Source organism: Ursus americanus, chromosome 10, assembly GCF_024610735.1.
Source record: "Ursus americanus isolate L20-20 chromosome 10, mUrsAme1.1.p, whole genome shotgun sequence".
NCBI lineage: Eukaryota > Metazoa > Chordata > Mammalia > Carnivora > Ursidae > Ursus > Ursus americanus.
The window spans coordinates 76,087,331-76,104,110 of NC_142136.1; the positions used below are offsets into that span (position 1 = coordinate 76,087,331).

The window sequence follows — 16,780 nt, forward strand, 5'->3', positions numbered from 1 at the left end:
TGTTCTCTCTCTCTCTCTCGCTCACTCTGTCTCCCAAATAAAATCTTCTTTAAAAAAAATAGAATTACAGTATGATCCAACAATTCCACTACTGGGTATCTATCCAAAGAAAACAGAAACACTAATTCAGAAAGGTATATGTGCCCTGTTTTTCATTGCAGTACTATTTACAAAGCCAAAGTATGAAAACAACTTAAGTGTCCATTGATAGATAAGTGGATAAAAAGATGTGGTTTATATACCCAATATGAGTCAGTCATAAGAAAATCTTGACATTTGCAATAATATGGATGGACCTTGAGGGTATTATTCTAGGTAGTATAAGTCAGAGCAAGACAAATACCATAGGATTTTACTTACATGTGGAATCTAAAAAACAAAACAAAAAACCCAAGACTCGTAGATACAGAGAACAGATTGGTGGTTACCAGAGGGGAGGTGTGTTTGGAGGAAATGGAATGGGATCACAAAATACATACTTTAAGTTACAAAAGGAAACCCTCAGCTAAACAGAAGGGCAACTTACTGAATTGGAGAAGGTAAGTCATTGGGCTGTAATGTACAGTATTAGGGATGTACCCAATAATATTGTATTAACTTTGTAAAGTAGAAGATGGTGACTACACTTATTGTGATCATTTTGCAATGTGTACAGATGTCAATTCACTATGTTCTACACCTGAAACTAATGTATTTTATGTTAATTATACCTGATTTGAAAAAAAAAAATGTAGGTTAAATGTTTTTATGTTACTGAGGTAAGCAATGTAGTTCTGTTCCAAAAGCCATAAAAGAAAATTGTAGTAAACTTGACTACCGTTACTCTTTTTTTAAATGACTAACATCTCAGTAGAAAAAATAGGCAAAGTTCATGAAGGGGCAGTTAGCAGAAGAAATACAAATGACCAACATATATGAATAATCAAGAAAATGCAAGTTGAAATAATAGTGATTTGTTTTGTTTTATTTCTTACCAGATTGGCAAAGATAAAAAAGTTTGATAATCTTTAGTGTTCTCCAAGGTGTGAGGGAATGAGCATTCTTCTACACTGTTGTTTGCTGATGTAAATTGCATAGATGTCTAACAGACTTTAAGTGCAAATGTAATTTGGTCTAGCAAATGAATAATAATTTATAATGACCAGTGTATAAAGATAAGTATATAACAGTATATCTCACAGCAGTGTTTATAGTAAAAAAAAAAAATTGGAAACAATCTAAATATCTTAACGGCACATTTATTACATTATGCAGGCGACCTTGGCTAGCTCACATGTCATATGTAGGATTTCCCTACGGGTAATAGGCATGGGAAAATTCAGACCTTTTCACTTTTTTTCTGTGACAAACACAAGAATGGGGGGAAAAGGAATACATGTTAATGAAGAAATAAGGTAACCTTGCTTGCTACCCTAAAAAAATATTTGTGTGTATACATACTTGCACAGTGGCACATACAATGCAATAAACAGCTAGTAAAAATTATGACAGACCTATATTGGTTATGACAAGTGCTCCACTTTAAAAAGAAAAAAAAAGCTGTTTTCAAAACATGTATATAATGATTTCCTTTGCATAAGTCTCTTCAACATATGGTGCTTGGACAACTGGATATCCACATGTAAAAGAATTAAGTTGGACTTCTATCTCATACCATATACAAAAATTAACTGAAATAATCAGACTTATATGTAAAAGCTAAGACTGTAAAACTCTTAGAAGCACTTCATGAAAAGGGAAGTGCTTCATGACATTGGATTTGGCAGTGATTTCTTATGACCAAAAACATAAGCAATAGATGAAAAATTAGATGTATTGGACTTCATTACAGTTAAAAATTTTTGTGCATCAAAGGACCCTATCAAAAAGTGAAAAGACAGCCTACAGAGTGGTAGAAGATATTTGCAAATTTTATACCTTATAAGGGTCTATCTAATATCAGGATATCTAAAGAACTTCTACAACTCAACAACAAAAAGATAACCTGACGCGACAAATTGGGCAACCTGGAAGAAATGGTTGAATTCCTAGAAACATATAAATTACCAAAACTGAAACAGTAAGAAATAGAAAATGAACACACCAATAAACAGCAAAGAAATTAAATCAGTAATCAACAAACAAAAGTCTAGGACCAGATGACCTCACAGGCGAGTTCTACCAAACATTTAAAGAGTTAATACCTATTCTTCTCAAACTATTCCAAAAAATAGAAAAGGAAGAAAAACTTCCAGATTCATACTATGAGTCCAGCATTACCCTGATACCAAACCCAGATAAAGACACCACTAAAAAGAGAACTACGGGCCAGTATCCGTGATGAACATAAATGCAGGAATTCCCAATAAAATACTAGCATACCAAATCCAGCAATACATTAAAAAAATTATTCACCACAATCAAGTGAGATTTACTCCTGGATTACAAGGGTGGTTCAATATTTACAAATCAATTGTGATATATCACATTAATAAAAGAAATAATAATAACCATATGATCATTTCAGTAGATGCAGAAAAAGCATTTGAAAAGCACAACATCCATTCATGATAAAAATCCTCAATGAAGTAGGTTTAGAGGGAACGTACCTCAACATAATAAATCCCATATATGAAAAATAAACAGCTAATATCATCCTAAATGGGGAAATACTGAGAGCTTTTCCTCTACAGATAGAAACAAGATGTCTGCTCTCACCACTGTTACTTAACGTAGTATTAGAACTACTAGCCATAGCAGTCAGACAAGAAAAAGAAATAAAAGGCATCCAAATTGCAAAGGAAGAAGTTAAACTTTCACTCTCTGCAGATGACATGATACCCTATATAGAAAATCCAAAAAACTCCACCAAAAAATTGCTAGAACTGGTAAACGAATTCAGTTAAGTCAGAGGATACAAAATCAGTGTACAGAAATCTGTTGCAGGGAGGAGAGTTACAATGGCGAAGGAGTAGGGGACCCCTTTTTCAGCCGGTCCCCTGAGTTGAGTTGGATAGGTACCAGACCAGCCTGAACATCCACGGAATCAGCCTGAGACGCATGAAGATACATCTGGATGTCTACAAATGAACATCTCCAGCGCTGAGTATTGAGGTACGAAGCGGGAGGCATGAAACCACGCACAGATATCGGAAGATAAATGGAAGGGGGAGGGAGCCACCGCGTTCGGGCGCCAGGAAGCGGTAGCCACCTGCACGGGGGAGCAAGCGGACTCACAGACTGGCACCCGCGAGAGTGCAGACTGAGACCGTGAGCTGGGGAACACGCTCGACCAAACTGAGGGCCGGAGCTTAAGAGCATGCGGGGGCGACTGGCGGTATTAGAAACACAAAGGACAGAGACACGCTGGCCCTGGAAGTGAGGGCTTGGACGCCGGGTGTGGGGCGCACATCCCGGGACCCTGCAGGGTTCAGCAGCACCAACAGAAACAGAGTTAAAGTGGCCAGAACATCAGTGGAGAATGGTCCGTAATCCTTCTGTTCTGAGACAGAGGCTGAGATTCGGCCATTGCTGCTCTGACTCTCAGAAGAGGCACAGCAAACCGCCAGGGAAAGCCGCCAGAGAACAAAAGCCTGGGAATACCGGCTCACAGTGTGCCCATCCCCAACCCCCCTCCCAGGGGTCACGGAGACTCTACCCAAACAGGGTGGCCTGAGTATCGGCGCGGTAGGCCCCTCCCCCAGAAGGCAGGCTGAAAAATCAAGAAGCCCACAGCCCTAAGTTCCCTCTAAAACAAGTGCACGCTGCCTGGGTCCTGGTCAATAATTTCGGCTCTGGACAACCCTGCAACCTCTCCTCATCAGAATGACAAGAAGGAGAAGTCCCCCCAGCAAAGAAAAGACAATAAGTCTGTGGCCTCTGCCACAGAACTAATGGATATGGATGTAACCAAATTATCAGAAATGGAATTCAGAGTAACAATGGTCAAGATGATGTGTAGACTTGAAAAAAGTATTAACGAAAATGTTAATGAGAATATAGAATCTCTAAGGGCGGAAATGAGAGCGAATCTGGCAGAAATTAAAAATTCTATGAGCCAAATGCAGTCAAAACTAGAGGCTCCGACGGCCAGGATGAATGAGGCAGAAGAACATATCAGCGAATTGGAGGTTGGGTTAGTAGAAGTGAAAGCAGAGTCCAGAAATAGAATCTGGACTCAATAAAATCCACCCTAAGGAATGTAGGTTATGAGAGATTACTGACTCAATGAAACGTTCCAATGTCAGAATCATCGGCATCCCCGAGAAGGTGGAGAAAAACAGAGGTCTAGAAGTGATATTTGAACAAATTGTACTGAAAACTTCCCTAATCTAGCAAGGGAAACAAATATTCGTGTCCAAGAGGCAGAGAGGACCCCTCCCAAGCTCAACAATGACAAACCTACGGCACGGAACGTCATAGTGCATTTCGCAAGTATTAGATCCAAGGATACAGTATTGAAAGCGGCCAGGGCAAAGAAATTTCTCACGTACAGAGGCCAAGATATCAGAATTACGTCAGACCTGTCTACACAGACCTGGAATGAGAGAAAGGGTTCAGGGGGCATTTTTAAAGCTCTTTCAGAGAAAAACATTCAGCCAAGGATCCTTTATCCAGCAAGGCTGTCATTCAGAATTGATGGAGAGATAAAGACCTTCCAGAATCGCCAGTCACTGACCAATTTCGTAACCGTGAAACCAGCCCTACAGGAGATATTAAGGGGGGTTCTATAAAAAGTAAAAGGCCCCAAGAATGATACAGAACAGAAAGTCACAATCTATAGAAACAAAGACTTTACGGGAAACATGGCATCATTAAAATCATATCTCTCAATAATCAGTCTCATGTAAATGGCCTAAATGCTCCCATAAAGCACCACATGGGTTGCAGATTGGATAAAAAGACATGACCCATCCATTTGCTGTCTACAAGAGACTCATTTTGAACCTAAAGATACATTCAGACTGAAAGTAAAGGGATGGAATACCATCTTTCACGCCAATGGACCTCAAAAGAAAGCCGGGGTAGCAATTCCCATATCAGACAGATTGGATTTTAAACTAAAGACTATAGTTAGAGACATAGAAGGGCACTGTATTATTCTTAAAGGATGTATCCAACAAGTGGATATGACGTTTATAAATATATATGCCCCCAACGGGAGCAGCAAGATACACAAGCCAACTCTTAACCAGAATAAAGAGACATATAGATAAAAATACGTTAATAGTAGGGGACCTCAACACTCCACTATCAGAAATAGACAGAACACCCATGCAAAAACTCAACAAAGAAACAATGGCTTTGAATGCCATACTCGACGAGTTGGACCTCATAGATATATATAGAACACTACACCCCAGAACCAAAGGATACTCATTCTATTCTAATGCCCATGGAACATTCTCAAGAATAGACCATGTTCTGGGTCACAAAACAGGTCTCAACCGATACCAGAAGACTGAAATTATTCCCTGCATATTCTCAGACCACAACGCTTTGAAATTGGAACTCAACCACAAGGAAAAATCTGGAAGAAACTCAAACACTTGGAGACTAAGAACCATCCTGCTCAGGAATGACTTGATAAGCCAAGAAATCAAAAATCAATTTAAACAATTTATGGAGACGAACGAGAATGAAAACACAACGGTCCAAAACCAATGGGATACTGCAAAGGCAGTCCTAAGGGGGAAATACATAGCTATCCAAATCTCACTCAAAAGAATAGAAAAATCTAAAATGCAGTCTTTATATTCTCACCTCAAGAACCCGGGACAGCAACAGAGGGACAGGCCTAATCCACGCACGAGGAAGCAGTTGACCAAGATTAGAGCAGAAATCAATGAATTAGAAACCAGGAGTACAGTAGAGCAGATCAACAGAACTAGAAGCTGGTTCTTTGAGAGAATCAATAAAATTGGCAGACTGCTGGCAAGAGTTATCCAAAAGAATAGAGAAAGGACCCAAATTAATAAAATTACGAATGAAAAGGGAGAGGTCACAACCAACACCAATGAAATTGGAAGGATTATTAGAAACTTTTATCAACAGCTATATGCCAATAAATTAAGCAATCTGGAAGAGATGGAGGCCTTCCTGGAAACCTATAAACTACCAAGACTGAAACAGGAAGAAATTGATTTTTTAAACAGGCCAATTAGTTATGAAGAGATTGAGTCAGTGATAAACCTCCTTCCAAATAACAAAACTCCAGGCCTGGACGGTTTTCCTGGGGAATTCCACCAAACATTCAAAGAAGAAATAATACGTATTCTCCTAAAGCTATTTCAAAAAATAGAAACAGAAGGAAAGCTACCAAACTCATTCAATGAGGCCAATATTACCTTGATCCCCAAACCAGGCAAAGACCCATCAAAAAGGAGAATTACAGACCGATCTCCCTAATGAATATGGACGCGAAAATCCTCAACAAGATACTTGCTAATAGAATCCAACAGTTCAGGGGCGCCTGGGTGGCACAGCGGTTAATCGCCTGCCTTCGGCTCAGGGCGTGATCCCGGCGTTATGGGATTGAGCCCCACATCAGGCTCCTTTGCTATGAGCCTGCTTCTTCCTCTCCCGCTCCCCCTGCTTGTGTTCCCTCTCTCGCTGGCTGTCTCTGTCAAATAAATAAATAAAATCTTTAAAAAAAAAAAAAAGAATCCAACAGTTCGTTAAAAGGATTATCCATCATGATCAAGTGGGATTCATACCTGGGATGCAAGCGTGGTTCAATATTCGCAAATCAATCAGTGTGATACATCATATCAACAAGAAACGACTCAGGAACCATATGATCCTCTCAATCGATGCCAAAAAAGCATTTGACAAAATACAGCATCCTTTCCTGATTAAAACCCTTCAGAGTGTAGGAATAGAGGGTACATTCCTCAGTCTCATAAAAACCATCTATGAAAAGCCTACAGCAAATATCATTCTCAATGGCAAAGGCTGGAAGCCTTTCCCCTATGATCAGGAACACGGCAAGGATGCCCACTCTCGCCACTATTATTCAACATAGTACTATAAGTCCTTACAACAGCAATCAGACAGCAAAAAGGGATACAAGGTATCCAAATCAGCAAAGAAGAAGTCAAAATGTCTGTCTTCGCAGATGACATGATACTCTATATGGAAAACCCAAAAGAATCCACCCCCAAACTACTAGAAGTTATAGAGCAATTCAGTAATGTGGCGGGATACAAAATCAATGCTCAGAAATCAGTTGCATTTCTATACACGAATAATGAGACTGAAGAAAGAGAAATTAGGGAATCCATCCCATTTACAATAGCACCAAAAACCATACGTTACCTCGGAATTAACCAGAGACATAAAGGATCTATATTCTAGAAACTATAAATCACTCTTGAAAGACATTGAGGAAGATACAAAAAGATGGAAAAATATTCCATGCTCATGGATCGGAAGAATTAATACAGTTAAAATGTCCATGCTACCCAGAGCAATCTACACTTTCATTGCTATCCCAATCAAAATACCGATGACATTTTTCAAAGAACTGGAACAAATAGTCCTTAAAATTGTATGGAACCAGAAAAGGCCCCGAATCGCTAAGGAACTGTTGAAAAGGAAAAACAAAGCTGGGGGCATCACAATGCTGGATTTCGAGCTGTACTACAAAGCTGTGGTCACAAAGACAGCATGGTACTGGCACAAAAACAGACACATAGACCTGGAACACAATAGAGAACCCAGAAATGGACCCTCAGCTCTTTGGGCAACTAATCTTTGATAAAGCAGGAAAAAACATCTGGTGGGAAAAAGACAGTCTCTTCAATAAATGGTGCTATGAAAATGGACAGCTACGTGCAAAAGAATGAAACTTGACCACTCTCTCACACCATACACAATGATAAACTCCAGATGGTTGAAAGACCTCGATGTGAGACAGGAATCCATCAAAATCCTAGAGGAGAACATAGGCAGCAACCTCTACGACATTGGCCAAAGCAACCTTTTTCATGACACATCTCCAAAGGCAAGAGAAACAAAAGATAAAATGAACTTGTGGGACTTAATCAAGATAAAAAGCTTCTGCACAGCCTAGGAAACAGTCAAAAAAACTAAGAGGCAGCCCATGGAATGGGAGAATATATTTGCAAATAGGCAGAAGATATGAACAGACACTTTTCCAATGATGACCTACAAATGGCTAACAGACACGTGAAAAAATGTTCAAAATCATTAGCCATCAGGGAAATTCAAATCAAAACCACAGTAAGATACCACCTTACGCCAGTCAGAATGGCAAAAATTGACAAGGCAAGAAACAACAATTGCTGGAGAGGATGGGAGAAAGGGGGTCCCTCCTACACTGTTGGTGGGAATGCAAGTTGGTACAGCCACTCTGGAAACAGTGTGGAGGTCCCTTAAAAAGTTTAAAATAGAGCTACCCTATGACCCAGCCATTGCACTACTAGGTATTTACCCCAAAGATACAGACGTAGTGAAGAGAAGGGCCATATGCACCCCAATGCTCATAGCAGCATTGTCCACAATAGCCAAATCGTGGAAGGAACCGAGATGCCCTTCAAGAGATGACTGGATTAAGAAGTTGTGGTCCATATATACAATGGAACATTACTCAGCTATCAGAAAGAACGAGTTCTCAACATTTGCTGCAACATGGACGGCACTGGAGGAGATAATGCTAAGTGAAATAAGCAGAGAAAGACAATTATCATATGATTTCTCTCATCTATGGAACATAAGAAGTAGGAAGATCGGTAGGGGAAAAAGGGATAAAGAAAGGGGGGTAATTAGAATGGGGAATGAAGCATGAGAGACTGTGGACTGTGAGAGACAAACTGAGGGCTTCAGAGGGGAGGGGGGTGGGAGAATGGGATAGGCTGGTGATGGGTAGTAAGGAGGGTATGTATTGCATGGTGCCCTGGGTGTTATACGCAACTAATCAATCATCGAACTTTACATCAGAAACCACGGATGTACTGTATGGTGACTAACATAATAAAAAAAACATTAAAATAAAAAGAAAAAATAAACCTGTTGCGTTTTTATGCACCAAAAACAATAAAATATCTAGGAATAAACTAACCAAAAAGGTAAAAGAACTGCACTCTGAAAATGATAAAACCCTGATGAAAGAAATTGAAGATGACACAAAGAAATGGAAAGACATTCCATGCTCATGGATTGGAAGAACAAATACTGTTAAAATTGGTCTATACTCTCCAAAGCAATCTAGACATTTCATGCAATCCCTACGAAATACCAACAGCATTTTTCACAGAACTAGAACAAACCATCCTAAAATTTGTATGGAACCATAAAAGACCCGGAATAGCAAAAAACAACCTTGAACAAGGAAAGAACTGGAGGCATCAGAATTCCAGACTTCAAGTTGTGTTACAAAGCTGTAGTGATCAAAACAGTATGGTATACTGGCACACATAGTTAAGTGGAACAGAGTGGAAAACTCAGAAATGAACCCACAACTATAGGGTCAATTAATCTTCTACAAAGCAGGAAAAAATATCCAGTGGGCAAAAGACACTCTCTTCAACAAATGGCTTTGGGAAAACTGGATGGCAACACCCAAAAGAATGGAACTGGACCACTTTGTTACACCATACACAAAAATAAATTCAAAATGGATTAAAGACCTAAATGGGAGACTTGAAACCATAAAAATCCTAGGAGAGTACACAGACCGCAACTTCTTTCCTGAGGCAAGGGAAGTAAAAGCAAAAATAAACTATTGGGACTACATCAAAATAAAAACCTTCTGCACAGTGATGGAAACAATCAACAAAGCTAAAAGGCAACCTACAGAATGGAAGAAGATATTTTCAAATGACCTATCCAATAAAGGGTTAGTAGCCAAAATATATAAAGCACTCTTACAGCTCAATACCAAAAAAAAACAAATACTGCAATTAAAAAATGGGCAGAAGACATGAATTGACATTTGTCCAAAGAAGATATACAAATGGCCAACAGACACATGAAAAGATATTCATCATCACTTGTCATCAGGGAAAAGCAAATCAAAGCTACAATTAGATATCACGTCTCACCTTCAGAATAGCTAAAATCAACAACACAAGATTTGGAGAAAGGGGTACCCTCTTGCATTGTTGATCAAAATGCAAACTGGTGTAGCCACTCTGGAAAACAGTATGGACATTCCTCAAAAAGTAGAACTAGAACTACCCAGTGATCCAGTAATCACACTAGTAGGTATTTACCAAAAAAGATTTTTTTAAATACTAACTCAAAGGAATACGTGGACCTCAATGTTTATAGCAGCATTATCTACCATAGACAAATTATGGAAAGAGCCCAAGTGTCCATTGACTGGTGAATGGAAAAAGAAAACGTGGTGTGTATATAAACAGTGGAATATTACTCAACCACAGAAAGAATGAAATCTTGTCATTTAAAATGACATGGATGGAGCTAAAGAGTATTATGCGAAGCGACATTAAGTCAGAGAAAGACAAATACCATATGATTTTGCTCACGTGTGGAAATTTAAGAAACAAACAAAATGTAACAAATGAACATAGGGAAGAAAAAAGAGAGAGCAGGGCAAGTCATACAATAGACTCTTAGCTATAGAGAACAAACTGATAGTTACCAGAAGGGTGGTGGGTGGAGGGATGGGTTAAATAGGTGATGAGATTAAGGAGGGCACTTGTTGTGATAACCACCAGGTAATGTATGGAAGTGTTGAACCACCATATTGTACGCCTGAAACTAATCCTACACTCTATGTTTAATTAACTGGAACTTAAATAAAGACTTAAAGAAAAGAAGACAACCCAGTTAAAAACTGGGCAAAGGACTTGAGTGGACATTTTCCCAAAGAATATAAACAAATAGCCAACAACCACATGAAAAGATGTTCAACATCATTAATCCTAGGACAGTGCAAATTAAAATCAGAGTGAGATATCACAACAAATCCATCAAATGACTTAAATAAAATAATTGACAATACCAATGACTGCAAGATGCAGAGAAACTGGATCATTCATCCACTACTAGTGGGAATGTAAAATGATACTGCCACTGTGATAAAACTAACTGCACTCCTGGGCATCCATCCTAGAGAAATGAAAACCTGTGTTCATACTAAAACCTGTCCACAGATGCTTTTAGCAGCTTTATTTGTAATAGCCAAAAACTGGAAACAACCCAGATATTCTTCAACAGGTGATGGTTAAACTGGTAATCTGTACAATGGATTAGTACTCTGCAATAAAAAGGAACAAACTATTGATACAGCAACGGTCTGCATGAATATCCGGAGAATTCTGCTGAACAAAAAAATGCCAAAACCAAGTTACAGATCATATGGTTCTATTTATGTAACATTTTTAAATGACAAAATTATAGGAAAATAAAGTCGATTAGCGGTTGCCAGAGGTCAAAGAGAGGGTGGGTGGGAGAGATCAATGTGGCTGTAAGAGCAAAGGATTGTTGTAGTGAAGGAAATGTTCTTCTGTGTGTTGACTGTGTCAGGTTATATTGTTTTGCAAGATGTCACCAGTCACCATTGGAGGAAACTGAGTAAATGGTACAAGAGATCTTTTCGGTGTTATTTTGTGCAGTTGTGCATGAATTTACAATTGTCTCAGAATAGAAAAAAATTTTAATATAAATAAAGGGCTTATGGGGACATGCATTGTTCCTTGCATTATGTGTTCTAGACTGGGTGTTTGTGTCTTTTGCTGATTTGTTCTATTTCTTGCTGCAGTGCCTTTGCTTAGTTGTCATGTTGTTTCTTTTGCTCATGCTCATGCCCTGTCCTGACCTTCTCATTGCTGTGGTAGAGCACAAATGAAATTCTTTGCTTCTCTTCCCACCTTACCTGGAACTAATTTATCTTTGTCCTTCCGAGCTGCAGGCATTGCGTTTTGGTCCACTGCTCTGTAGACCAAAGGGGTGGAGGCAAAGAGGAGGAGACTCCTCTGGGTAAATGCAGGCCTTCCTCAAGAACCTATATTCTGTTCATCATTCTGATCTCATTAAGCATCCTAGACACAGCTCTCTCCTCCCCTTCCAAGGTACATCCCACTCTATGTACTTAGGGTTTGTCCCTCAATATAGTATAGAGCCCTGAAAGATTCTGCACCCTGGAAGCCCTCCTGCCCTCTGCTTAAGTCTCAGCAAGCTCTATAGGAGCTTCTATTGGAGTTGTCCTTGACTTGTCTCCACTAATCTACTATCACTAAATCGAAGTTTTTAATGAAGTTCTAATCTAATAGCCTCACTCCCACTGCTATTTCTGAGAAGTAGGGGTAGGGGTAGGATTAAGAGACATGGGGGACTATCCAACACCTGAATCTAGTGTTTCTTGTTCCAACTGCTCCTTTTCAAAATATTTGGTTTAAATTTGTAACCCCTTTTATTGTTTAGTTGTGGCTGAAAATCTTATAGCAGTTCTATTTTGTCATTATTTTGTTTTATTAGAGATTTGAAAGAGAATCTGTGAATCTGCTTTACTCAGTACTTTAATGGAATTCTCACTTAATAATTTTATAATTATGAAAAGCAGGTGTTTTTCAAATATTTCTAATACTCAGCAAAAACTCAAAGGCCTTCTGGCTTTAATTCTCTCTGTCCTGCTTTATTAAAAAATGCCTCAAGAGGCACCTGTGTGACTCAGTCGGTTAAGTGTCTGCCTTTCGGCTCAGGTCATGATCCCAGGGTCCTGGGAGTGAGCCCCACATCAGGCTCCTTGCTCAGAGGAAGTGGGGGGGTCCTGCTTCTCCCTTTCCCTCTGCCTGCTGCTCCCCCTGCTTGTGCCCTCTCTCTGTCAAATAAATAATCTTTTTTAAAGATGCCTTGAGATCACATTTTGAAATAATATTTATTTCACTATTCTAAGCTCTCTTTTTGGATTGATCTAAGATTTTGTTTACTGCTAAAGTCCATCTTGAGTATTTTGAGTATTTTAGTCCTCATTATTTTTCTCTTGCTTAAGCAGAGACAGTTATAGAATAGTATTATGCAAAGTAACAGATAGGATTCTTCCACCCTTGTTGTTGTTACAGGAATCTTTTATGGATATTGTCCTAAAGAGTTCCAGTCTCCAAGGTCCATTTTCATTCTTGGTTATAATTACTTGAAATTATTGTATCATTTTTTTATAGGAATCAACAGTGAAAGAACCTGGAATTACCACAACCCTTCAGATACATTTCTTCGGAAAAAGAGGAGAAAGAAAACTTCATTATAGGGAATTTCGAAGGTAAATGGAAATATTTATATTCATTTAGGGAAATTTATAGGTAAAAGGTTTATAAAACGACTGAATATACTCATTTCCCAGAACTCCAGACAATAAAACTAAATATATGGATCTATATAATATTTATCTCTGAGAACAAAACCAAAACCCATAAACTGAAGTTACTATGCTCGAAAATATCTAACCTATTATGAAAAATAATATGTTTTATAGAATACAATTTTTTTTTTTTTTTTTTTTTTTTTTTTTTTTTTTTTTAGCCAGGGCTGTCATAGATGTATGGAGGGTTTTGGTAGCACAGATCACATAGTGTACTAGTTTGGAGTTTGGGAGTAGATCAGGGAAGACTCTGAAGGAAATGGCACCTAAGCTGAATCTTGACAGATGAGCAGGACAGGAAAGCATCTGAGAAAGAGAACAGCATGAGAAAAGGCGAGGCATGAAAATGTGTGGTTTGTAAAGGGAATTATAAGCAGTTGAGTCTAGAGTGGTAAGCATAAGGTGGTGTGATAAAAAGTGAGACCAGAGGCTGGAGAAGTGTGTACTTGCCTGCGGAAGACTTTGTACTCTGAAAGATCAAGCTTGAATTAACAGTGGGAGGTCCTGAAGAATGATGCATGAAGAATATCTGGTCAGATGTGCCTGTCATTCTGGCAGCAGAATAAAGGATAGATTTTATGAGAGAGAAGACCATTCAGATATTCCAGATAAGAAATGATGAGAGCCTTGAACTGGTGTAGTGGCAATACTTTGAATTAGAGTTTTCAAGACCTGTGTAGGAGATGAAATTGTAGGGCTTACTGATTGAGGAATGAGGTGGAATGCATGAAGACCCAAGTTTCTGAATTACGTCCAGTCACAATGTACCCCATAACTAAACTCCAGTAAGTCATTTTAACCTCTCTAGAAAAGTTTTTCTCCACAAAATTCTTTAGAATGTCTCTTCTTACGTACTTAAAAAATATTACTATCTTAAAATTTCTTAAAGTTTGAAAATAAATACCATGATTTAAAACCAAGCAAAGCCATTATCATCAACTCTACTTGTTCACGCTGATACACCACTCCCCCTTTTAAGATTCGATAAGCAGGTTAATTTTTAAAGTTGTTCTGATTTTAATTTTCTTTAAAGGGATAATTTTATTTAAAATTCTTATTTAAAAAAAAATTTTGCCAGCATTTCTGTAAATAATGAACTCAGTGAAATTTTCATGCCATCATACAGTTAAAAAAAAGATCCAGTTAACAGCAAATGCTTTAAATGCAGTTTTTTAAGAACTTGTCTCTTGCAGAGAGCAAAGTTCTCCTAAAGTTAAAATTGTTATTGTACTAGATAGAATTGATAATCATAAAATAACTTTAAAATTTTGCATAAGTCCGGGGGACGGAGTTAAGATGGTGGAGGAGTAGGGGACCCCTTTTTCAGCTGGTCCCCTGAGTCGAGCTGGATAGGTACCAGACCATCCTGAACATCCACGGAATCAGCCTGAGATGCAGGAAGATACATCTGGATCTCTACAAATGAACATCTCCCGCGCTGAGTATTGAGGTACGAAGCGGGGAGCTGTGAATCCGCGCACAGATATCAGAAGATAAACGGAAGGGGGAGGGAACCGCCGCATTCGGGCGCCGGGAAGCGGTAGCCACCTGCACGGGGGAGCGGGCAGACTCACGGACTGGCACCCGAGAGAGAGCGGACTGAGACCGTGATCCAGGGAACGCAGGGGACCAGACTGAAAACCAGAGCTACGGAGTGTGCGAACCACACTGAGACGGACGTCCGGAGCGCGTGGGGGTGGCTGGCAGTGTTAGAAACACAAAGGACAGACGAGCCGGCCCTGGAAGTCAGGGCTGGGACACCGGCTATGGGGCGCACATCCAGGGACGCTGCGGCGTTGAGCAGCACCAACAGAAACAGAATTAAAGTGGAAAGAACACCAGTGGAGAAGAGTCTGCGATCCCTCTGTTCTGAGACAAAGGCTGAGATTAGGCTATTGCTGCTCTGACTCTCAGAAGGGCACAGCAAACATCCAGGGAAAGCCGCCAGAGAACAAAAGCCTGGAAATACTGGCTCACAGTGTTCCCATCCCCATCCCCCTTCCCAGGGGACACGTAGACTACCCAAACAGGGTTGCCTGAGTATCGGCACGGCAGGCCCCTCCCCCAGAAGGCAGGCTGAAAAATCAAGAAGCCCACATCCCTACGTCCCTGTAAAACAAGTGCGCACTGCCAGGGTCCCAGCCAATAATTAGGGCTCTGGACAACCTCGCAACCTCTCCTCATCAGAATGACGAGAAGGAGAAATCCCCCGCAGCAAAGAAAAGAGAATGAGTCTGTGGCCTCTGCCACAGAGCTAATGGATATGGATATAACCAAATTATCAAAAATGGAATTCAGAGTAACAATGGTCAAGATGATGTGTAGACTTGAAAAAAATATTAATGAAAATATTAACGAGAATATGGAATCTCTAAGGGCGGAAATGAGAGTGAATCTGGCAGAAATTAAAATACTGTGAATCAAATGCAGTCAAAACTAGAGGCTCTGACGGCCAGGGTGAATGAGGCAGAAGACGAATCAGTGAGCTGGAGGATGGGTTAGTAGAGAGAAAGCTAAAATAGAAACTTGGCTCAAAAAAATCCACTCTCAAGAATGTAGGTTACGGGGGATTACTGACTCAATGAAACGTTCCAGTGTCAGAATCATCGACATCCCCGAGGGGGTGGAGAAAAACAGAGGTCTAGAAGAGATATTTGAACAAATTGTTACTGAAAACTTCCCTAATCTACCAAAGGAAACAAACTTTCATGTCCAAGAGGCACAGAGGACCGCTCCCAAGGTCAACCACGACAAACCTACGCCACGTCACGTCATAGTGCAATTCGCAAATTTTATATCCAAGGATATAGTATTGAAAGCGGCCAGGGCAAAGAAATTTCTCACGCACCAAGGAAAAGTTATCAGAATTACGTCAGATCTGTCTACACAGACCTGGAATGAGAGAAAGGGTTGGGGGGACATTTTTAAAGCTCTTTCAGAGAAAAACATGCAGTCAAGGATCCTTTATCCAGCAAGGCTGTCAATCAGAATTAATGGAGAGATAAAGACCTTCCAGAATCGCCAGTCATTGACCAATTTCATAACCACGAAACCAACCCTACAGGAGATATTAAGGGGGGTTCTATAAAAGTAAAAGGCCCCAAGAATGATACAGAACAGAAAGTCACAATCTATAGAAACAAAGACTTTACAGGCAATATGGCATCATTAAAATCATATCTCTCAATAATCAGTCTCAATGTAAACGACGTAAATGCTCCCATAATGCCACAGGGTTGCAGATTGGATAAAAAGACATGACCCATCCATTTGCTGTCTACAAGAGACTCATTATGAACCTAAAGATACATCCAGACTGAAAGTAAAGCGATGGAATACCATCTTTCATGCCAATGGACCTCAAAAAAAAGCTGGGGTAGCAATTCTCATATCAGACAGATTGGATTTTAAACTAAAGACTATAGTTAGAGACACAGAAGGGCACTATATTATTCT

At 39.6% G+C, this 16,780-nt stretch overlaps 1 protein-coding gene across 2 annotated transcripts in view; it reads left to right on the forward strand.

Annotated features, from left to right (window-relative positions):
* MICU2 (mitochondrial calcium uptake 2) overlaps window positions 1–16,780 on the forward strand; it is a 187,971-nt gene that overhangs the window by 143,532 nt on the left and 27,659 nt on the right. For both annotated transcript variants that reach the window (XM_045797104.2, XM_045797105.2), the window contains exon 8: window positions 13,128–13,225. In XM_045797104.2, the coding sequence (XP_045653060.1) occupies window positions 13,128–13,225 (98 nt within the window). The remainder of the gene's footprint in view (window positions 1–13,127; window positions 13,226–16,780) is intronic.